At 36.3% G+C, this 26,142-nt stretch overlaps 1 protein-coding gene across 2 annotated transcripts in view; it reads right to left on the reverse strand.

The window, feature by feature from the left end:
- LOC149262759 (MADS-box transcription factor 6-like) overlaps positions 1-26,142 on the reverse strand; it is a 405,681-nt gene that overhangs the window by 242,182 nt on the left and 137,357 nt on the right. Inside the window, exons 3-4 of one of the 2 annotated variants that reach the window (XM_089425165.1) lie at positions 18,266-18,327; positions 18,029-18,128 (exon numbers count right to left, since the gene is read on the reverse strand). In XM_089425165.1, coding sequence (XP_089281291.1) covers positions 18,029-18,128; positions 18,266-18,327 — 162 coding nt within the window. Of the gene's footprint in view, positions 1-18,028; positions 18,129-18,265; positions 18,331-26,142 lie in introns of both variants that reach the window. The other variant, XM_089425162.1, reaches the window with a different exon arrangement.

The following is a 26,142-nucleotide window of genomic DNA, read 5'->3' on the forward strand; positions in this document are numbered from 1 at the left end:
TGGAAATTGGGGAATTGCAGAAGTCAAAAGGTATGAATTCTAAGAAGAGGTGGTACCTAAATACATTGAATACATTGTTACAACAATGAAGCACAAGTGAGCATAGATCAATATATAATGGATAACACACAAAAAACAAAAATATTCAGCTATCACTGTTATTGAATACTTGAGGAAGCATAACTAACTTCCTTAGAATGAGGAATACATATTCAAATTTGATCCCATTCAGATACCCAAATGTCCTAATTTACTAAATCAAATTCCACACTAGTCTAATGAGTTAGGGACACATTTGGTCATCCCAACCAACTAATAAGTTCTCAAGTAAACCTTCCACTACTAACTATCTCTAGAACGTATAGAGGTGAGATGAACCTATTGTTCCAACACCCCTCCATTAGCCCAACTCTCTAGATATTCAAGAGGTGAAATTATCCTTGTACAACCTACCATAATTGTAGCTTGTCGAAGCCCAAGTATAACCCAAATATTCACAAGCTTATCGTTTGTTAATCACTTCATAAACATATCAACACTATGACACACCATTATCAATTAAGTCTTTGGAAGTATCTCCTTTGAAAATTTTGAATGTCGATGTTCCAAAGACAAAATGGGGAATGTGTGAACTGCAAAAGCTTCAAGAATGCTATATTCAACCTATATGGAAGAGATATAATAGTTTTCATACACATTTTTATAGAGAATTATCTTGAACCTCCACATGCTTCATCTTATTGTAAGACACAAGTCTTTCAACTACATGTTTGCACTTAGATTTTTATAATGCAATACAATTGATTTTTGAAAATAAAATATCAACTCCCTCCTTTGTGCCAACATCAATTGCAACTCTATATTCAAGTTGAATGTTTGAAAGAGAGGCCATATTTTTCCTTTTACCAGACCAAAGTATGGATCCAGATGCATGATGAAACACATAGCTAGATGTTGAATTCATATCTTCTCCATTGCAATCTCAATCAATGTTGCAAAATTGACTAATTGTTTCATATTATTACTATCATTAATATACCAAGTTAATATATAGCCTTGATATTGTAAAAAATCCTCTTTGCAATGTTCAAGTGACTCTCCTCATGAACCCAAACACCACAATGACAACAAAGGGCATATTAGGTCAACTGCAACTTAAATAAATTAGGCTACCAATAACTTTCAAGTAAATAGTAGCATTCAAATTTAGAGACTCATATGTTGAGATTTGTAGCTTCAGAGGTACTCCAAACCATAGGGTTCAAGGTTGTGGAGGAATTGGCACCACAAAAGGGCATTTTGGGCTAAGAACTGAACATGTGGGCTTTACACCCAATCTGGTGAGTGTGAAACCAAAGAGGATTTTGGACATTTGACCCTTGGAGATGGAGGAGCACCCTTAAAGGAGCAAGGGGTAGCTTCAAGCACAAAGAGAGGAGGTCTACAAGTAGAGATAATAACTTTTATATATCAAAGTGTGGAACCACTATTGAAACTAACAAGTTGGCATACATTAAGGAGTTCCCTTAAGGGTTAATTGTCACACCACAAGTGGCATATAAATAGAGGGAATCATAGAACTCAAAAGGTATCATCCAAGTGAAACATTCATAGAAACACAACATCTGAAAGTGGTCACAGATATGAGGACCCCAACGAAGGAGAAAAGAAGATCTAGAGGGTTGAGTACAAAAGGAGGAAGGTTGAGTATATTGAATTCATTTCTAGGTTGTTTGTGCAAGATTTGGGAGGTGTCTTTCTCTGTTATGTAGGTTGCATTCCCTGAAGTAATTATAGAAGGGGCATATGTATATAGTAGGCTATTTGGAGGGGTCGAAAGACCTAAAACCAAGAGAAAACCAACCTAGAAGGTAGTGAGTGGGAGAAACATTTAAGTTGAGTAATGCCGCAGAGGGAGGTCATTTGCAGCAGAAAGGAAGGGATAATGCGACTATTATATAATCCCTAAACAGGTCATGGAGCCTACAACAGATGCACCAGCTCAAAATCTATGTGTTGATGTGTTTAAGTTAACTTGTTGCTAAGTGGATAGTGCCTTCGTGAAGGACAATTTGTATTGGACACCTTGAGGTTGTTGGAGGGAAAAAAGTAGGTGTTCAAGGGAGCCCTAAGAGCATACTTTGAAGGCCTACAAGTTTGCTAGGAGAGGAAGATTTGAAGGAAGCTCAGTGAATGATGCCCGGAGGACTAAAGAAGGAGCTCAAAGGGAGCAATTTGTTTAGCCTAAGTTGATAGTTGGAGAAAGATGTTTGATAGTCATAGTGGGAAGCCCTCCATGCCCTAATTTTGTCTTCATTGAAGCAGCACAAGAAGGAAATTGTGGGAAGAAGTCCCAAAGAGTTGAGGAGCAACAATGGGAAGTCTTGAAGTTGTTTACAAACAAAGTTGTGAACAACTCAACAGGAATTTGTATGTCTTGATTTGTTGAAGGACTAATGATCATCTATAGGGCAGATTGGTGAGTTGTGTTTAGTGACCTAAAGGAGAAGTACCATTGATAGAGGCAGTGTTGCAGATTGGGAGCAGGCAAACTAGCAAATGTGCTCAGGGTATGACCAAGAGGAGCTGTGACGACATGCTACATCAACTAGATAGACAATTGTACTTTATTCAGGGTAGATTGGTGGTTATAGTAGTTGACAACAAACCCTAGTTTGTAATATTGTATCAGTGATTGTACATGATCCCCGGTACGGGATCCCTAGATAGTTGTATTATAGTTTGATAATATAACGAAGTTGGGTTGTTGAAAATTGTAAAAAATTGTCTATTTATACACGTGTCAAGTTATTGTTGTGTTTATTCCGCTATGCAAAGTAGTTTGTTGTGGCATTTAAGTTGGTAGTGTCAGTGATTCTAATACCCTAACCTAGATTCCCAAGTGCCATGGAAAAACAACATTATACTCATTAATCAACTTCACTCTTGACTAGTAATGTGTAACAAGTTGTTTATAGTCTTCCATTTTGAATCTATACAATAGATTCATCATGTATTTAAGTTAAGAAAGAAACATACCAAAATCCATTTCCAAAACTTAGATGCCAAAATAGAAATGGAAAAAACAAAAGTCAATCTTTTCTTGTATTTTCCAATTATTTTTTCAAGATCAAAATTAGATCGATGCTACTTGCAATAATGGGTGAATAAATAACATATAGTGCAACAATTAAAGTATCATAATTTACATGTAGCACATACATTATGATTTGCTTCATATTGTTTAAAATAAAATAAAATAAAAGAAATAACTAATCATGTTTTTTGCACCATGTTGTAGGAGCTTGTTTCATACCATACAAGGATTTCTCTAGTCAACACATAACACTATGATTCCTAAATATTAAGGATTGCCCTATATAAATCTCCTCAGTGAGATCACCATAAGAAAGCACACTTTACATCCATCTAATGTACCTCCCATCCAAAATAAGCAACAAGTGAAACAATCAATTACATAGAATTCATCCTTGCAACAATCAAAATGGCCTTGGTGTAGTGAAAGCCTTATTGCAAAGAAAAACCTTTCACTACCAATAAAGCCTTATGCCTCTCAACAACACCTTCATATATAAATTTTACCTTATAGACCCGTTGACATTTCCACACATTCTTTTCCTTGTAGTCAAGGGACTAAATCACTAGTTTTATTCTTATTCATTGCATTACACTCACCCACCATAGTATTTTTATAATTAGCTTGATCATGTGCATTTTCATATGTATCAAGATCACATGCCTCTGGTATGCATGCCATTAGAACAATAGTACAATTTTCTCTCTTACCTCTAGTTTTCCTTGAGGCATTTACATTAGACATTAATACAAATAGGTTAGATTTTCTTAGTTATCCATTTGGAAGATAAATGTCTATTGTATGTGGATTTCCATCAACAAATTCACTATTAGTTGAATTATCAAGCGAAAATATTGTGGTTTATTTTGTTGTATAAGGTTAACTGCAAGTCTATTACGAGAGTCAACTACGTAATCAACAAATTCATTGACACACTAGTTGATGTAGTATAGTAATCAATCGATCCAAAATTCTTTAGAGTCTTAAGTTAGTCATTACTTTGTAATCTAAATGAGGAGTTCAATGGAGATGTACCTAAAGTATCCCCATCAATGGAAACATCACTCCTACAAATTTTCTTGTTTGATTAGATTAAACAACTTATAGGATTTCAAATTTCAATCATAAACCTTTGCATCCAACTTATTTCTCTTATCATCTGGAATATGAGTCAGGCTATATGATTGAATGTCTTAAGATGTTCAACTAATGGTTTTCATTCAATATATTCTCATGTAGGATCATATGCATACAATGTACATCTTTAGTCGAAATCATGTTCAAAAGATAGTTTTAAGTATTAAATAACCTTTTCCCAAAACTTAGGTTACATGCCTTTGACCTTAAGCAAACATAGTGTAGTTCCAACCAATATCTAATTCTTCCTTTCAACAACACCATTATATTAAGTTGTCTAAAGTACATATGTCTAATGAGAGATATCATTTTGTGACAAGTATCTCTCATAAGTCGTACTCCCAAATTCATCTCATTGTTAATCTTATATATTGTACAAGTCAATTGCATTGCTTTTCAACCAATACCCTGAATTACTTGTACTTCTAAAAGACACGATCCTTATTTTTCAAGAAATATACCCAATTATACCTCTGAAAATCATGAATGGAAGTCAAAAAATGCATTGCACTTGCTAAAGATGGTTGGTTCACTATACAAAGTTCATTACAGAAAAGTTCCAACTGACTTTGTCTTCTCCATGATTTTTCTATCTCAAACGCAGATGGTTGTTTTGTTCCAATTACACACCCTTTAAAAACATCACAAGGGAGAAAAACCCTTGGTAGTCCATTAACCATACTAAACATTACCATAAATCTCATATTTAGGAAACTTCGATGTCTAAACCTTTCAAGCCAAATGTTGTTTTGGTCATCGACCCTAACTATGACTCTAAAACAATGTAGAATATACCCTTAGGGTCATTATTGATATTCTCCACCAATAAACCTATCAAAATAAACTTCAACATTCTTTCCAATCTAGGTTAATTTGGGTACACACAACAATTTTGGCACCCAAAATTTGTATATGATATACATTAATTATCAATTATTATAACAATCAATCCTACCACAACTAATAATAGTAAGTGTATTATCATCTACCATAGAGATTTCTTCTTCTATAGCTTTACTTAATAAAAAAGAGATAATCACCCTAGGTCATATGATGAGTACAACTAGAGTCAACTCACCATTCAATTATAGAAATGCGAGCATAAAAAGCCTAAGAAGTACTAACAAACAAAGTATAGTTATCATCAACATTTTTGGAAAGTCGATGCTATAGCTAGATGATCGACTAGTACACACTTTTCCCTCATGCTTATTGACCTTATCTTCTAGATTCTTCATTTTATTCTAGCAAGTCTCCTCGACATGTCTTATATTACCATAACACCAACATATATTTATTCTTCTTACCTTACTTACTTTATATATGACCAACATGCTTCTTCTTATTAGTTAGGTTGATAAAATTCTATTCCCTGTTATGATTGTGTTTTAGGCCTGGAATTTTATTCTTTTGTCAACCTTTGCCCTTAAGGAAATAGGCCAATTCCTTAATCTCAAGTTTACCTTCATCAAGCATTTTTTCTTGTTCGTAATTAACAAACCATAAAAAGAATCAAAGGTATATTCCTTATAATCTTATTTTTAGAAGCCCAAATAGCATGGAATTGAATATAACAAATCATCATATATCTTCTTATACATCAACAATAGTTCAATAAGTTGATCATCATTCTTTGGAAAATTATTATCACATTCACCCAAATTTTTATTGTAGCTAATTCACTTGAGTCAAATGATTTTAAAGCCGAACAAAGTAAAAGGGATTAAGAATATAAACCCTTTCTCAATTTACATAAATTGACATTCATCCATCGAGTTAAGCTAAGTCTTCAACTTTTTCCATACATGATTTGGATAATCGATCCCACCTATATTGAAGTGAATCTCCCAAGGGATGTAGATTATCATAGCACCAACAACTACGTCTCTATTTCCATTGATGATGAACTTCCACTACTCATCTTTAGGATTTGGAACTAGAATAATTGTAAGTTACCAAACCATTTTACCCTTTAATAGAGTTTCCATGTCTTATGCCAACATACCATAAATATACCTATTCAAAACCATAGTATTCTTTCTTAGAACTCATAATTTCTCTACAAAATTAAACCTTGATTCATTCTTCAAGTTAAAATCTTGAGTGAATACCAAATAGATCCAACTCACTAGGGGTGTGTGCAACCGAAAGCTTCTAAAGGACTTGTAGGCAATAGGCTAGGTCTTAAACTGACAACTCTAATACCATCTTGGAGAATCAAGGAATTGTAAAAGTAAAGAGTTATGAATTCCATTAAGAGGTAGAGCAAATTACACCATTACAACACTAAAACATGAGTATGTGTAGCTCAACATCCATTGGGTAACACATAATAACAAAAAAACATTCATGTATCACCGTACTTAACTACATCATAGAAAAATCATAAGATATCTATATAGCTTGTTACCCACCATTTTATGGGTTATATCCCTAAGAGAAAATAATTTCTCCAAGATGGTCCTCAGCCGACAGCCACTAGTTATCTCGTTGTGCCATTTCTCCGCCACTTGAGCCAACCATGTGGTCCCTTGCCCATTTTCCATGATCGTATGTTTGAAGGTGGGCCTCCTGAACCTAAAGGTATGCCTTGTCATTTGGAAATTGAGTATTGTAGTTTTCTTATCATGCACACTTCTAGGCATTGATTAATGGGGGGATTCGGCAGAAAGAATGGGTTAGGTCTGGGCCCTTGTCCCCTAGACCCCTTTGGGATCTTAACCTTGCATTCTAGTCCCTTGGGGTCTCTCTTACTGACTATTTGGCATTAGGGATGGTATTTCACGGGAAACCCTAATTTTGGTTATGTGGTCCCACTCCCTTATCCGCTTATATTACCCTCTTTCCACTCATTATCACCCCATTCATCATTTCTCCCACCTGGGTCCACATTCCTCCACTGTGACCACATAGGGTTAGCTCGCACCTTCCCCTCGCCCACACCTCAAGTCAGGCCTGGAATGATGCCCCGAAGGTTGATGCAGCTAAAAAGAAAGACAAAAGCATATTTGGTCGCATTCAACAGGAAAATGTACCACAAAATGCAAAATATGGTCAGGACAAACACATTTAGCGCATGGGAAAAATCCAACACATGAGCTCTACCTCATCATCGTGGGCATCACCCTAGTTCCTACAAGTTCTATGAGCCTCTATCATTACATAGGAACCCAAGATTGTCCCAACCCCTAGAGGGCAATGAACCGTCCTACCTTTAAAAGGGGGTATTCACTGCTATATCTTATGCATCATGCTCTTACCCTTTGAATCACGAGCAGTTAATCAAAGAAAATCACAAAAAGGCAAAAGGCATATAAAGAAGGGTGGAAAAATCAAGGTCGAGACACCTCATGTACCACAATTTCTCCCTCCTATACATTATAAACCCAAGTGTGGGATTCCTTCTTATTAGCTACCCTTGTACCCCACCATGTGACCCAGGGTTTCCCCTTTATCATCCCCTACTTCATTCACCTATTTTTCGCATGCCTCCACCTTTTGAAGGATGTACCTTCAACATATTATTCCCTTTAGCAGTAGAAACCACCTAATAGAATACTTGGTTAACCCCATTTGGAGCTTAGGAGACATTGGCACATCCCGACGCCCATTATGGAACGGAAGGCCATTATGAAGTCCCCACTTGTGGTCAGTGGTTGGTAAGCTCATTTTCGCAATTTCCCTAATGACTTGTTGTACCAGAAGGCTAGGGGAAGCATTTGATCTTATGCAGGATTGCAGATGGTCTCCATCTTGGATTTGGTCTCCATATACTAGGTCCTAATCCTCTAGAGGGTTACGTTCGTACATGTAGGGTGTGTGTTGAGAGCCATGGGCCTCCACAGCAGTAGACAACACTCTATGGATCCTCAAGTATGGTTAGAGATGCTTGAGATACTCCCATTAGACGAGGAAGATGCACCTGGTTCACCTTTTCCCCAACGGCCCCACAAATGTACCATGCACTTGGCAGCTGACCCTGGAGTTGCAAGATGATGTGGCATCCCCTACACCATCATCAGAGCCCTTGCAGATGATCTACAAGCAGCCTTGACTCATTTGGAGACCCATGAGGTTATTATTGTGCCCCCACACCCATTGGGAGCACCACATGTTTATTGTTTGGAGAACAAGGGGCCAAGCTCTTGTCCATCACTTTTGAGGGTCCTACTCTCCATTACGGCAGCCATGGACCTCATCGGGCCTCTTATAGGGCCTTACGACATGCATAGATTATTATTTGACCTCTTGACAGGCGTATTCTTTCATTTGTGAGCCAGTTTTGTGGGCTTGTCACCAAAAGTTAGATTATTAGAACATTATTTTATTTTTGGGGCTTATGTAGGCCAAGGACACTAATTTGAACTCCTCATTAGTGTAAAAATACAAGTGAGATGAGTTCATTTTCTCATCATCACTTTGGATTGGATCTCTTCTCTCTCTTGAGAATTTCGCACTTCTTCTTGGAGGATGAATTAGAGCTTTATGGATGAATTTTGATGTTTGGATTTCGTTTATCTTGTCTTGGAGCTTCTCTATTGTCAAATTGTGGATGGTTGGGTATGTCCTATTACATGTAAGTACATGTTTTTAATCTTATTCTTTTTTTACTTTGTCATATACATTGGATTGGGATTTTTGCTATTTTTAAGGCTAATTGTTGCATGCATTTACTGCTTAAATTATGGAATTTTGTCTCTATATTGCATATCTCAATGTATGGGCTATGTAATTTGATGAAATTTCCTAGGGATAATTCTATCAACATAATCATCTTGATAAGCCATCACCTTTCACAAGTCGAAGTATAAAAGTTGTAAGGTTGCTTCCCTTTGCCTTAGAAGGCTAGCAAGGTAATCTAAAGGCCTCCTTGACTAAGAAACGAAATCCTCACTCATATTTATCATAGAATCCATTCTCCCAAGACTAAGGCACTAATCTACCAAGAGGTGTTCACCCAAAATCAATTCTTTTTCACCTTTTCCTAGGTCTAGCCAAGTTGGGTCACGTAGGGCATCATTTTCCTGACAAAATAGCCCTCGAAAAAGTTTGATCTCCTAGCCTCTCCTACGTTGGTGTCTCCTTAAGGCCTCCTCCAATTTTGAAGCCATTCCGATGGTGGAGTTGTGAGAAAAGCCAAGCCCTAGCTCCGAGATCAAACTTTTCCCGAGTATCCCCAAGGCTAGTTCCTCATAGGATCAATTCAACACATTTAAGTGAAAATCCTTTCCTTGATCCTTTCCCCCTCCTTATCTGGGTTAAGAACATCATTGATTGCTAAATTCTTGCCCCTTGACCTAAGTTGGGTCCACTTTGTCCTGTGTGGTCCCACGCCTTTGAAAAGTCAAATCTTCAAGAACCATTTGGGAAGTCACATTCACGAAGGATTTTGGGATTAGTAAACTCCTTTAGAAGGCATATTCCTCTAAACCTAACCCTCAAGTCCTCATCTCCTTCTCCTAGAAATTTTGTACCTTGTTTGATAAGCAAGAAAGCTCTATTCTTAAACCCCCTTCTAGGAAAAAGATTATAAGGGTCACTTCATATCCATTGATTGGATCATCCTTCACAAGTGACCTTCTACATACCAAGTCTCCTCACATCGGTGAAAGTTCGTAAAGAGACGGGAGTCTTAGTTGAGGTGACAGTGGGCTAAGCCTCCATCATTGCCCTTTGACCTAGCAGTTGCCCTCTTGGAAGCCTTCTTATGCCCCCTGCTAGTTTGAGCGGTAACATAGCTCAAAGTATAACTCTATTTAATAGAATGGGGAAGACACGATCAACTTTGATCACCTTAGGCATGCCCAAATCTTGTAGTTTTTTTTCTTGACCTATGCACCAATGGACTGTGTTACGATTGATCTAGTAGTCAGCATTTGATTTTTAACTCGTTGTCTCCAAAAGATTAGGGATTAGATGAACTTGTTGTTTGAACATGGAGAAGACTTTCTTTCTTTGGAATTCTCATGGAAAATGTGGCCAATTTTTTCTTTCTCTTTTCATATCTAACAATCACCTTTATAGATTAAATCCATAGGGACGGGTATTTATGATGGAAGTTACAAGAGCGGACTATTGAACAACAACATATGGGTATTTCATTAACTCTATTATTTCACTATTTGGATCTAAACTCTCTTGTCCTCACTTTAATGCTCTATGCATGAAATCTCTGATTTGGAAATCCCCAATTCCTATTAGCAGTGTCCCAAAACAAAATGATCTTTTATTTTTTCCTTTTTAGGTATTTGGAAGAAATGTCCAGTCCCTTAGTTGAATAGTAGCTTTGGCCTCCACTCTTTTGTAATATGATTATGATTTTTAATAATCCCCATTTTTGGAATCTCCTTGGACACATTTCCTTAAAATGACCCATTTCCCAACATAGTCTACATTGCAATGTAGAATTTATCACCTCGAAAACCTAATTTCATCAATCTCCTTCCCATTCAAGGATACTCCTTTATGGTAGCCTTGCTAAAATCTATCCTTACACAAATTCTAGGGAATGATAAAACACCTTCCTCATCTTTACTATCATCATAGTTGATGAAAGTACCCAAGCAATTTCCAATGCTTTTTAAAATGCTACCCTTCATAAAATGGATGGAAAAATTTGGACGTCGAACCCAAACAATGGTGTTGGAAATTTTCATGTTGGTTGTCAAATTACAATCTAGAGAATAGGGGCAGAGAAAGAGACCTAAACTTCCTCAAAACCATGGTCCATCTCTTAATACATTTTCTCTCCCCTCTTTGACTGGGAAAAAAACAATGAAAAAGCATTTCTCACAAAATCTAATCAAGTACACTCCTTCCAATCGCTCTTCAATAAGTTCATGAGCACATATACGAATAGCCAAAGGACATTGAAGCAACAAATCAATACCTTTTTCATTTGATGCTCGACATTCTTTTTACCAAATTTGAGTAGATTTGGAAAACCATGGTGAAGGTTATCCTTTCCATAATAAATGCTTGGGAAGAATTCTTTGATGACTCTCACCCAACCTTTGAATTAGGTCCACTTCCCAAACCTACCTGTGGGAAGTAAAAGAAAGGTCTTAGGAAATTGTTGAAGGATCTTTCATGTAGAAACACATGAGGGATAACCTTATTATGTGGATGAGGCTCTTATCTATCTCTTCAACAGCAAGCATCTGCTATACAAAAGTATTCACAATTGTTTGTTTTCTACTATAAAAACACCAAACAATTCTCATCTCATTGTGTCAGGAACCTATTTGTTTCTACTACATGATGGAGGAACAAGATGTAATAGATGTAAACCTTAGCCACAAGTTGCAACCTTCTGATTGTACCCATCTTTAACTCTCATTTCTTTGAAAGATGTCTTTCAATTTTCCTTTATAAATGACAACATAGCCAAAAACATAAATTTTATTGTAATTTTACATATTTTATTCCATAAATTAATTTCTTCAAGGAAAATATCTCAGGATTCCACCTCTTCCCTAAAATATTTGAGAGACTCAATCAAGTTTGATCTTGTGATCTTGTGTCTTAGCATAAATAGCATGCCTTGAACAAATGGTTCAATTAATAGAAGTAGCCTTAGAACTTCTATTCCATAAATCTTACAAAAACTCTATTTGAAAAAGAAACAATGTTCTACTTCATTATTTTTTGAAAAAGGTCTACCATGGTGCCTAATTTTTTTGTTGGTACACCATTTCCCAAGAGAGTTGTACATTGTCTAAATCATTTGCATGTCACTAAATGAAAATTTTCCCAATCATAAGATTAGATGCTGAAAGAATCCCCCACTTGGTGAAAGCATTTCTTGTAGCTTCAAATTTTGAAATAATAAGCATTTTTATTAATTGTGTTCAAACAAAATTGACGTAATCATTAATGTTAGAGATAGGAAATCCCAATAACTACCAATTAGTTGTAGATTCTTGTAGTTTATGTAGAGTCTAAATTTAGGAATAGTCACGCATGTGTGAGCTAAGATTAGCATCTCTATTATTAATGTTCTAAAAATATTTCCAGAGGATTCTGCATAAGATTGTGGATATATTTAATGAATGAAATATCCTCAAAGAATTCAATTAACTCAAGTTACATAGTAACAAATCTATTGTCATATTATATTTTGTGTGGTATTCTTGTGAGTTATTTTGTGAGTGTTTAAATATAGTTTCCTCCTTTGTCCCTTTAGATTTGTATTAGAACCAGAAAAAACCAAGTTATCGGAGCCAGAGGAGCCGAGGAACACATTTCATTGCAACGTGAGGAGCAGGAGGAAGATTATATTGGAAAAATCAAAGAGGAAAGTATGAAGAGGAGACAAGCTATATTAGAGAAGTACAAGCAATAAAACATCAACAACAAACTAATGAACAAATTGAACAAGATGTTAGAAAAGATGATGATACATATGGTTTAGATAAAACAAGGGAGAAAAGTGCAATACCATCAAAAATGTCAAACAAACAACTGCAGTAGACGTCGAGTTTTTTTTGTGTTTTTCCATGGATGCACTAAAGATGTTCAAAATGATGAATTCTAAACCAGCACTAACTCCAACTACAACAAGCACAAAGCTCTAATAAAGTAGACATAGGATCCAAATCTATTCAAGATACTAGTTGATAGCTTTATTATCTTACTACCACTAGAGTGGGCATTATGTATTCTGTAACTTCGATATCCAGGTTCATAAAATCTCCAAAAGGCTCACACTAACAACTAGGAAAAAAAATTATGAGGTATATTGCTAGAACAACGAGGTATGGCATATCGCTAGTATTCTTTGTTGCAAAGAGGATCACAATGCTATTTGGCTCGCTGAAGAGGAGAATCCCCAATGGGTGACGTGTTCAAAAGATGACAAAGTTAGCAATCATTTTGGAGAGGAGTTGTTTACACTGTGTAGTGCTTTCAACTTAATTATTTGCAATGGTCTAGATAGATGGACAAGGTCTAGGAACTTCACTTGCAACACATACAATGGGGCAAGTGTCGTTGACTATGTTATTTGTTCACAAAGCTTGATAGAAAAGATAAACAAACTTAAGATTGGAGAGCATATTTGGGACTTAAAACCAGACCATAACCCAATTTATATAAAGCTATCATGGTTAGAAGAAACGTAGCATAGGAGGAAAACCCGATGCTCCCATAAATCACTATCAAGCGGCAAAATTCTTCTAACTCAAGGAAATTGTACTATCTTCAAAACAATGTTAGAGAGATTAATTTAGAAGGAGAAAGCTGGTTTCAAAAGCTTCAACAGTCACGAGTTAACAAATATAATTCAAAGTGCACTCGAGAAGTGCAAAAGAACAAAAATTAGGAAATCAAAATCAAATTGTTTTCCTGTAAATGCTTGGCTTGATGAGGAATGAAAAATGGCAAGGAGAACCTTGAAAAAGGAACGCAAGGAGAAGATGAATGTAAAGTTATATAAGCAGATACTAAAAAGGAAAAAAGATGAGTTCATGCAAACAAGGCGAGAAAAGTTAATATATCTACACAAGAATAACCCAAAGCTTTTCTACCAGAACTTCAACCAAGGAAGAAGCAATTTGAAAATAATATTACAGTCAATCAATGATTTGAATATGCAAAACAACTCTATGAAAAATAATCGAAGGCGGAGCCTCCCCCCAGGATCAAGACAACTACAACGCTCTTCACTTTACAGGAGGTGGAGATTGGAATTAAGAAGCTGAAAGCAGGAAAGGAAAAGGACGTGGTTGAACTTCAAGCAGAGTATCTAAAATGGGGAATGAACACTCTTGCATCACACATCATGGAAATATTCAACAACATCATTCAGCATGGATTCCCAAGGGACTAGACAACTAGCCTAGCAATACCCCTTTTTAAAAGTGGGGACAATAATAAACCTTCCAATTATAGAACCATTATGAGCAATCCTTTGCTTATAAAGATTTTCGGTAGCATGGTAGAAAATAGAATCAGTGAGTGGGCAGAAGTAAAAGAAAAGAGGGAAAAAGAACAAGCGGGTTTTCAGCCAAATCATTCTATCGTGGATCATGGTATCACATTGAGAAACATTATTGAAAAGGTTTGGGAGGACAAATAAGAAGCATTTTGCTACTTTGTTGACTTCAGAAAGGCATTTGACACAGTTCCTAGAGATATATTGTGGTGTAGAATGGAAGAACTTGAAATTCCTTTGCATTATAGAGTTGCTGTCCATAGCCTTTATGAAGAGGTGAAAGTCAAAATTAGAACCCCAACAAGTATTTTAGAAAGCTTTAGAAGTGACATTGGAGTCAAGCAAGGTTGACCTCTATCCCCTACTCTTTTTTGGTTTATATATTGATAAACTGGAAGAGTGGCTAAATCTGCAAAGTGGCGCTGGTGTTCGGTTGGGGGAGTTTGTGATAAAGCTTCTTTTATATGCTGATGATCTTGTATTAATTTCTAAATCGGCCCATGGATTGTAGACGCACCTGTATGCCCTTGAGCATTTTTGTAGAGTAGCGGGAATGCAAGTGAATACTAGCAATAACAAAATAATGATTTTCTCTAATAAAAGGAAGCAAAGCCAGCATACGTTATTCTTTGAAAGCAACATTCTTGAAGAAGTAAATGAGTACAAGTACCTCGAAATTGATTTCAACAACAAACTTAACTGGGAGGACTACAGAAAGTAGAGAATTTTAGGAGGGTGGAAAGCATTATATGCTCTTCAAAACGGATGTAGAGAGGCAGAGTTATGGGATTAGAAAATGATTAAAGTTCTTTCTTGACTCCTAGTTTGTCTAGTGATGCTATATGGGTGTGAATTGTGGGCTAGCAGCACCCCGTCTCAAAAAGGAAACAAATTGAGAAAATCCAAAAAAGCTTAATCATGAGCAAGTTCAAAATGAAAAGTTTAGTACCTTATGAGATAATGTTGAGCGAAAGAGGTGCAACTCCCATTAAAGCAGTTGCTACGGTGTGGCTCATAATATATCTAAAATGAATTGAGCAAATGGGAGTAGGTAGATGGCCTAATGTTATCTTCAATGAAGGCATGAGTGAAAGAAAGAAAATATGGATGAGACAACACTGCACACGGATGCAAAAATGGAATATCTACCTCAATGCTTGTCCACAAATGGCAAGGAGCTAAACAATTTTGTTATGGAGAAATTTCGTAAACACGCATGAGGAAAAGAGTTGGGTAGAAAGAATAAGTACTACATTGAAGAATTCAACCCTATGGGTGATCTACAACAAAATGAGTTCATTCAAGCTAGCATTTCGTGCAGGGAAAAGGTTATTATTTCTCAATTAAGAACGAACTCACATCAACTTCGGTGTGAAACAGGACAGTGGAAAAGGCCTAAAGAAGCTTGGGAAGAATGGGTGTGTACATTTTGCATGTATGGGGTAGTGGAATCGGAAAAGCATTTCATTTTGGAATGTTATGCGTTCAAAGACATCAAAGAAAGTTATTCAAATATGTTAGCATCGGTTTCTTGGAATTGCCTTTCAAGCGAGGGGATTGTTGGAAGGTTAGGCCAGCTCATCATCAATTTGAATAAGAAAATGATTGAATTGCAAAAAGAAAAAAGCAGTGAACCTATGGCCCCATAGACTATTTTTAGTCTCGTGGACGTTAAAATATCATTTCATTTATTATGATTTGGCACTAATAGTGATCTTTCGATTAGATACATTGACAATGACTTTGTGGGTAGCATGGACAATAGGAAGAGTACTTCGAGATATGTTTTCCATCTTGATCTAGGTGTGATTTCATGGGCATCCAAGAAGTAGCCCATTGTGACAACCTCATAAGTTGAAGCAGAGTATGTAGCAGCATTAATAGCAGTTTGTCAAGCAATTTGGTTATGCAAAGTATTGGATGATCTAAAACAAAACAAGAGGGACCAACTATAGTGTATTGTGACAACAACTCAGCAATAACTCTGTTGAAGAACCATGCTTTTCATTAGAAAAGAAAGCATATTGAAATGAGATAAAAATTCATTAGATATCTTGTAAACAATGGAGAAATCCACTTGGAATCTTGTCAATAGGAAGAGAAATTGGTTGGCATATTCAGAAAGCCATTGACAAGAGATGTATTTGAGTTTCATAGAATATTAGGTGTTCTAAGATTAACTGAGACATAGACTAGCAGATTGTAGTCATCATAATTATGGGTGAGTTTTAGAGATAACTACGGATTAATTGTGGTTTCTAGTAGTTTACATTGAGTCTAAATTTAGGAAGAATTAGTCAATCATACATGTGTGAGATAAAATTAACATATCTATTATTAACATTCTAAAGATCTGTCTAGATGATTTTCCATAATATTTTAAGTCAAGTTAATCAATGTATCTTTAAACAATTCAACTAATTCGAGTTAAAGAGAAACACCTCTATTGTGCTATTATGTTGCGAGCAGTATTTTGTGGGTTATTTTGTGAGTATCTTTAAGTTTGGTTTCCTCCTCTATCCCTTCAGTTAATTGCAACAAATATGTCTATCTACAAAGGAAAAATAATCATTATGTTGTAATAGTCTTATGCTAAAATGTCTCAAGTCTAATTTGGGTTTATTACAAAATAGAAATATTTAAAATTTAACGGCAACATTATTATGTATTATCCATCTCTATAATGTGCAAGGGAGATACACAAGGAAATAATAAACGTAATATGTTCATAATCGCTAAATAAACCTATAATGCAATTAAAGTAAAAAAATAATAATGATAGGTAATTGACATAGACCATTAGGAATAATGAGAAAATATAATTACACATGGATATAATTGTATTAAGATATGTCAAGTATTGTATCGTAGCAAGTATGACATGGAAAGTGACTGTTTCTATAAAGAGAATTTGATGGTTTTAACCTACCTTAATGATTCTCTTTACATTCTTGTTCATTATTCTGTGGATGTATTTTGGTAATTTTCAACTTAAGAGTTTTATCTTTTATCTATCCATATTTATTACAAATGGTATCAAACCACTCAATATAGAGGCACTTAGAGAGCTAAAGCAATGTATCGGTATATCAAAGTAGCATAATAACAACATGAAACGAAATAAACAAGTGAGAATCAAGATCAAGGTGTAGAAGCAACAGTTAGACCCCATATCCACATTTCGCTAAGATCGATAGATACTCGTGCTTAGTACAAATTAATTGCATTACTGAATAAATCATATTATATAATTGCAACTCATTTGTCAAAAATGAAATTTAATATATCTATAAAACAAAATCTAAAAATCCAAAAAATAATAATAAATATAATATGATCATAATTATAAAATACAGCCTCCATATAATTTAAAAAACAATATTATAATAAAAAAATATTAACATAAATGTTCTCATTACTCATTAATATAAACAAATAAACGGCATTATATTGAAATATGTTAAATGTTATATTAACCAGTATAGCTAATAAGTGATTGATTCCATTAAAATATTAAAAAATGTTAACTTGCATACGATTTTAATTATTCTGAATTTAAAATATTTGTCCAATCAACAATATTATAATAAAAAAATATTAACATAAATGTTCTCATTACTCATTAATATAAACAAATAAACGGCATTATATTCAAATATGTTAAATGTTATATTAACCAGTATAGCTAATAAGTGATTGATTCCATTAAAATATTAAAAAATGTTAACTTGCATATGATTTTAATTATTCTGAATTTAAAAGATTTGTCCAATCATACTACCACCTTGCCATAAAATACGAACATAATGCGAAGGTATATTGCTGCCAGCTGGAAGTTTTCAAATCAAATATCAACTTACTTTCCTTGACCTAAGATGTGTCAGAGCAACCTCCAGCTGACGTTCAAGTTGCTGTAGCTCCTTAACATTTAACGGACCCAGATCTTCCCCCAACAAATGCCTACAGTTTCATGTAAAGTTTACATGAAGCACAGAAATTTCATAAAGTAAAAAGAATTCGGCTCGTAAATCAATTCAGCTTCATTATATTTATAAGCAAAAGAAGGAAATGGGAATATTATTATCGTTTGAGGATACCTTTGTGATCGCTGCAGGAGCTCAACCTTACCCTTCAACTTTGTAACTTCTTGGTGCCAATTCTGCTATATAAACAACAGTTCATTAGAAGTGTCAAAGTCGGGATTATTTCTAATTCATTAGAAGTGTCAAAGTCAGGATAATTCCTAATAACTAGGAAACTTAACCTGTACTAAAAAACAGTAGCTTATTGGTCAGTCGACTTTAGATGCATTTTCAAGATGATTGGTATTTTAACCAGAGAAGATGGATCTTCAAGCCCATTCAAATCATGTTAAAAACATGCCAAGGCCGAAGACTGGATTATTAGTAATATTTTTTAAGTTGGCATTATTTCTAATAACTGCGAAACTTAACCTCTACTAAAAAAATTCAGCATGGATTATTAGTAATATTTTTTAAGTCGGCATTATTTCTAATAACTGCGAAACTTAACTTCTACTGAAAAAAATCAACCATTTACTTGTTGGATTTTCAAGCTGATTGGTATTTAAGTATATGGATATTCAAGCTGATTTGAACTAAATTAAAAGCATGCCAAATGCTAGATAAAAATCACACTTTGAATTAAATGAAGGAGTTGCAGCTCACAAGTGTGTACGGCACTTGGTAGACTGCACTTAAACAAAGAGGAGACTATCTCTCACGTTCACTCTACATTACATCAAATGAATATTACAATATTAAATACATCACTGAAATAGGTAGTTGTAAACAACCTCCTAAACTCTAGGAACTAATCCTAAACTAAGGAGATGCGTTACAACCATATAACCATTTCTCCATTATTTTTAACTCCCCCCCCCCCCTTAATGGAGAAAGGGTTATTCTGCACTCCTAACATCCATCTAAATAACTCAAACTTTACTCGCCCTAGAGGCTTAGTAAAAATATCAGCTAAATTATCACAAGTGTTACAATACTCCACACATATTTCTTTTGACTGTATCTTTTCTCGAACAAAATGAAACTGAGTGTCAATATGTTTAGTATTTTTATGGAAAACTGGATTGTATGCAAGATTTATTGTGCTTTGGTTGTCAGTTTTGATGTTGGTTGCTTCTTTCTGACTTTCGCCTGCATCGCTAAGCAATCTCCTCAACCAGATGGCTTCACATGTTGCTGCACACAACGCCTGGTACTCAGCTTCACATGATGATAATGCTACAGTACTTTGCTTTTTGCTACTCCACGAAATAACCCCGGATCCAATACTAAATGCATAACCTGTGATGGATCTACGATCATCCAGGTTACCTGCCCAATCAGAATCTGAATAACCTGCTAAAGTAACATCAGAAATGTCAGTGTATAAAATACCATAATTACAAGTACCACTAAGGTACCTCAACACACATTTTGCTGCAATCCAGTGACTCTCAAGTGGTCTGGACATAAACTGGCTCAGCACACTAACAGAATATGCCAGATCAGGTCTAGTTGTCGTGAGATATATCAAACTTCCCACTAGCTGTCTATACAAAGTGGCATCCACATGTTTTGTGCCATCATCACTGCTTAACTTGAGATTTTGCTGCAATGGTGTTGCTGCTGTTTTACATTGTTCCATTCTGAATCTTTCCAACACGGTTCTAGCATACTTTCCTTGAGTTAGAAAAGTTTGACCAGAATCTTTCCACACCTCCAAACCTAGGCAATAATGAAGATCTCCAAGGTCTTTCATTTCAAATACCTGTGACATTTGCTGCTTGATTTCTTTGATCAAATTATTTGCATTTCCTGTTATAATCATGTCATCCACATACAAAGAAATCAAAATGATTTGCCTCTGTTTATTTATCTTGGTATACAGGTTTGGGTCGTTGAGATTCCTATGAAAACCATGCTGTATAAAAAATGAATCAATTTTCTCATACCATGACCTGGGTGCTTGTTTCAAACCATAAAGTGCCTTATGCAATTTACACACTAAATGCTCCTCCCCTTTTTCACAAAACCAGGAGGCTGTACTAAATAAATTTCTTCCTTTAATTCTCGATTCAAAAATGCAAACTTAACATCTAGCTGGTGTAGCTTCCATTTATGTTTTGTTGCTAAAGATATTAGCATTCTAATTGTATTTAGTTTAGCTACAGGGGCAAAGGTGTCATCGAAATCTATGCCTTCTTGCCATGAACAACCCTTTGCTACCAGTCTAGCTTTGAATTTTTCTACACTCCCATCTGCATTTATCTTAGGTTTATACAGCCACTTACAACCTATAGGGGTTTTTCCTTCAGGCAACTCAACTAAATCCCAAGTATGATTTCTATATATTGATTCAATTTCTTCATGCATTGCAGCCCTCCATTCATTTGATTTACTTGCTTCTTCATAATTTGAAGGTTCTACAATGTTTAAAATTTTGGACATTAAAGCATAGCCTTTCAATCTTTCAGGTAGTCTAGTATTCCTACCTGATCTTCTAGGTAGAGGACTTACCTCAACTCTATCTGTTTCAGCACTTTCCGGGCCTGCATCATCACTTATTACATTATCTGCTGCTACTTCTTCTTGTTTCTGCTCCTGCTCCTGCTCTTCATCTTTGTCACTGTTCATCTCTATCAGCAATAGAATGTGGCTGTCATTGCTAGAGTCTTCCTTTCCATCTTCAGTCTGTTCATGAAAAACAACATCTCTGCTTGCAAAAACTTTATGAGTCACAGGATTATATAACTTGTATGCCTTATACTCTGTGCCATATCCTACAAATATACATTTCAAGCCTTTGGGGTCTAACTTCTTTCTATCTGCTTTTGGTATATGAGCATAAGCTTTAGATCCAAATATTCTTAGATGACTAACTGCTGGTTTGAGTCCAAACAATGCTTCAAAGGGGGTTTTGAAGCCTAGACATTTAGTAGGACTCCTATCCTTTAAATAAACAGCAGAATTAATGGCTTCTGCCCAAAGACCATTTGATATACCTTTACCTTGAAACATACTTCTCGCACACTCCACAAGAGTTCTGTTCTTGCGTTCTGCTACTCCATTCTGCTGTGGAGTGTGTGGCACTGTGAATTGCTGCATAATCCCATGCTGCTTGCAGAAGTTCATGAACTCTCCTAACCTGTATTCTCCCCCTTGGTCCGAGCGGAGAATCTTTATCCTCTTTCTTGTTTGGTTCTCTATCATAGATTTGAACTCTTTAAAGTACCGAAAGGCTTGACTCTTTTTACTTAAAAAATACACCCATGAAAACCTAGTGCAATCATCTGTAAACAGCAGAAAATAATATGCACCTCCTAAGGACCTAGTTTGCATAGGTCCACAGATATCTGTATGCACTAGTTCTAGGATGTCTCTTTCCTTTTTGTTGACATGCAAAGGGAACTCTTCTCTATGCATTTTCCCTAATGCACATCCATCACATTCCAGCTTGACATTATGAAAAACAGGGAATCCATCGACCATACCTTTCTTCTGAAGTAAGATGAGGTCCTGCAAATTGAGATGTCCAAATCTCTGATGCCAGAGATTTTCGACTGTTGGTCCAACTGTAACCATTGCTTGTCGTGCCATACTCTTTGCATCCAATCTGTACAAATTCCCCACGCGCACTCCTGTTGCAACTGTTTCCATCTGGCTATCCTTAATGACACAACCATTCTTAAAGAATTGCACCTGCATGTCCTGGTCTGTAATCATTGAGACAGAGATCAAATTTTTCTTAATTCCTGGAACATATAATACATTTTTAAGATGTTTAATGTCGCCTCTAGGTAGCTTCACAGGAATATCTCCACTTCCTTTGATCTCATACCCAGTGTCATCTCCTAAATAAATTTTTGATCCACATGCAGATTCTTCAAGAAATTCAAAACAGTCCTTCTTACCGGTCATGTGTGAGGATGCGCCAGAGTCGACATACCATATGTCGTCCTCATCTCCCTTTGATGCTGAAAGAGCACAATCGACTGTGAATAGTCGAAGATCATGGTTGTGGTCCTCCTCTTCTCCAGCAAAACAGCCCTGATGTTTCCTCTGTTTGCCTTTTCTTTCATCCGCCTGCCTCTTATAGAATTCTTTAATTTGATGACCAGGTTTCCCACAATAAAACATCTCTTAACATAATTATCAGTCATACCTCTGAATGGTCTCTTTTGAAAAGAGTTGGCCCCCTTCTACTGCTGCGGTTACTGGTTCTGATGTTGGTGCTGGTGCTGCTTTCCTCTGTACTGTCGCCTCTTCGCCATCAGAGCTAGGTCATTGCTCTGAGTTTTCAAATTCTGTCTTCGCTCCTCCTCCTGGAGCAGAATCACTGTCAGCTCATCAAATGAAGGGGCTTTCTCCCTCGCTGACAGTCCTGTGATGAATGTCTGATATTCATCCGTCATTCTGTTCAATGTGAGTGTAACTAGATCTGAGTCGGACACTTTTTCTCCAATAGCTCCCAGTTTGTCTCTCAGATCCTTGACTCTGGCCATGAATCCACCAACGGACTCATTCTCGTCCATCTTCAATGCAAACAATTTTCCCTTGAGTGCCAGAACACGATTTGTATTCTGAGTCTCGTACAGGTTCTTGATCGTTGTCCATAGATCAGCGGCTGACTTGGAATCTCTGATATGTGGGATAATATTGTCCTTAACAGACATCTTCAGTATAACTTTTTCTTTCGTTTCTCTTTTATCCTAGTCTTGTTCTTGGGTCGTTGTTCCAAATCTCGGCTCATTTCCTTCAACGATCGCCCATGCATTTACGCTCTCCAACAAAGTTTACATTTTGAATTTCCAGTTGGAGAAATTCGTTCCATCGAGTTTGCCAGACTCGTGGAGGTATGATTCTATACTGTTGTTCATTTTCGCCCAACTGAACACTCCAATCAGCCACCACCGGGCAAGTCCGATCTGCTTCCACTGAACAGATCAGGAACTTCACTGTGCCACCACCGGGCAAGTCCGATCTGCTGCCACCGAACAGATCAGGGACTTCACTATGCCACCACTGGGCAAAACCGATCTGCTACCACCGAACAGATCAACAAGCAAGCTCCAACACGCCACCACCGGGCAAAGACGATCTGCTTCCACCGAACAGATCAAGGAGCTGCACTGCGCCACCACCGGGCAAAACACCGATCTGCTTCCACCGAGTAGATCACAGAGCTCTGATTCGCCACCACCGGGCAGGTCCGATCTGCTACCTCTGAGCGGATCACGGAACCCCAATTTGCCACCACCGGGCAGGTCCGATCCGAGCGGATCAAGGAACCTCAATTCGCCACCACTGGGCAAATCAAATCTGCTACCACCGAGCACAAATCTCCACGTGCCACCACTGGGCAACTCCGATCTGCAACAAAAAAAAATTGCAAATTTCCAGAGAGAAAGAGGTTGGTTCTATGGCGCTCTGAAAAGCTACAAATCCGCGCCAATTGCTGAAAAGAAAAATTCACGGTGTCCACGGAAATTGGCGCGCTTAACAGCCACGGATCCGCGCCAATTTAGTTATAATTTTGCTGGCGCGCTTATCAGCCCCAAACCAGCGCCAATTGGCGCGTCTGTTCTTTAAAAAGTAGCACCAATCTGTTTTGTTCTGGAATGGCGCAACTGTCTTCAAAAAATCCGCGCCAATTGCTCAACCTTTTCTCCGGCTCAGAGATGATCAGTCATCTGAGACCCTTCGCTCCAGGTGTTACTGCAGTTCCCCCTTATCACAAAACTACATTTACATGCACACCTACCACTACAGAAATGTAACTAATGATACATCCCTAAAAAAAAATGAGGTTATCTCTACCCTAAGCTCTGATATCAAGATAAAAATCACACTTTGAATTAAATGAAGGAGTTGCAGCTCACAGGTGTGTACGGCACCTGGGAGACTGCACTCAAACAAAGAGGAGACTCTCTCTCACGTTCACTCTACATTACATCAAATGAATATTACAATATTAAATACATCACTGAAAAATAGGTAGTTGTAAACAACCTCCTAAACTCTAGAAACTAATCCTAAACTAAGGAGATACGTTACAACCATATAACCATTTCTCCATTATTTTTAACTAGGCTAGTACATGCGTTTTTAGGCTACTAAATTCTTGTTCCATGTCCTAAGCATCGGCCAAGTCTTCTTACCTGGCCTGCACATTTACAACCTTTACGGCAAATTCTGTTACCTCTGTCTTGTTTTATTACAACATAATTATATATTTGGCTATTGAGATATTAATCTCACTGTTACTTAGTTGTTGGTTAGGTGTCATCTTAATTGATTTCTTGTTTGTCAATGGTTATAAGAAGTTTAGTCTTACTTGAGTTTTACTCCACATGTGTCGAGTTTTACTTCAGTTATTTATTATTGATGTTTACAATGTAACCTCTTTTAGTCATTCAAAAATATTGAGAAGAGAAATCTCTGCTTCACTTTTCAGTTTCAATCTTTGTCATGGTATCAGAGTTCAGTCTGTGTAAGACTCCTTGAGAGCAAACAGAAATTCAATCTTTGTCATGGTGTTAGAGTTCAGCCTATGTAAGACTCCCTAAGAGTAGATAGAGACAAGTTTGCATAAGATCCCGTGAAATAGCAGCAAGGTGAGTGAAGAAAAAGTGTAAGCCTCTTTGAGAGCAGAATTTCATACGGGTGTATTCACCCAACAAAAAAAAAAGCAGCAGAGATTCGCTACAGAAATCGTAGCAAAGTAAAACTTACTGCGAAATTGCGTTGAAGAAAAACCTGATATTTTTTGTGCGCAGTGTTCAAGAGTCAAACCAGTACGTGAGTAACACCACTAACGCTGGACAGCAAGAAGATCAAACGCGTTTGTTGCCGCGTTAGCAAAAGTTAGCCGAGATTCAAGTTCACGAGTCAATAGTTTTCAAAAAGTCAATCTTCGCCAATTGCAAGAAAGGTACTCGGTACTATTTTCAAATTGCGTTCATATGTTTAATGAATTTTTGTTAAACCGTATGATTTGAAAAATGAAGGTTTTAATACTTTAAAAATTCACGAGCAAATAGTTTTCAAAAAGTCAATCTTCGCCAATTGTAAGAAAGGTTCTCCAGAGTCGGTACTATTTTCAAATAGCGTTCTATGTCTAATGAATTTTTGTTAAACCGTATGATTTGAAAAATAAAGGTTTTATTACTTCCAAGGTTCACGAGTCCATAGTTTTCAAAATGTCAATCTTCGCCAATGGTAAGAAAGGTACTCGGTACTATTTTCAAATTGTGTTCATAGGTTGAAAAATGAAGGTTTTGATGCTTTAAAAGAGGGGTGCTGTTTTTTTTCTTTTGGTCTTTTTTTTTAACTTCTAAGTAAATGAGTTTATTTTCAAATAAAAATTTAGAAAGGAAAATGATTTTTTTAAAGGAGATTTAAAAGAAAAGAAAAAATTTGTTTTTTTTTTTTAATTTCTAAGTAAATGAGATTTTTTTTAAGTTTTTTTAAATAAAAATTTGAAAAGTATATATATATATATAGAAAGGAAAATATTTTTTAAAGGAAATTTAAAAGAAAAGGCGGATATTTTGCATTCAAAGAAATGGTTTCCTCCAGTGCTTTCCCATAGACCCCAACTTTGTTTGGCAAAAATTATGAGTTTTGTTTTTTGAGAATGATGGCATTCCTGCAAACCCAAGAGTGTTGGGATACACTTCAGACTGCATATGTAGAGCCGGCTCAAAAAGCATGAACAGCCATGACCAATAATCAGAGGAATGCAACGAATGAACTCAAAAAGAAAGAACACAGAGCCAAATATTGGATTCAAAACTCAGTGAATGACTATATTTTCAACAAGATAACAGGTGCATCCACAACACATGAAGCTTGGGAAATCTTGAACGCTGCATATCAAGGTACTGATACAATGAAGACAGTGAAATTACAGAAACTGAAATCACAGTTTGAAACCCTAAAGATCACTGACA

Source organism: Pinus tabuliformis, chromosome 6 (genome assembly GCF_031772625.1).
Source record: "Pinus tabuliformis cultivar Carrire ecotype Pingquan chromosome 6, CPIR1, whole genome shotgun sequence".
Taxonomy (NCBI): domain Eukaryota; kingdom Viridiplantae; phylum Streptophyta; class Pinopsida; order Pinales; family Pinaceae; genus Pinus; species Pinus tabuliformis.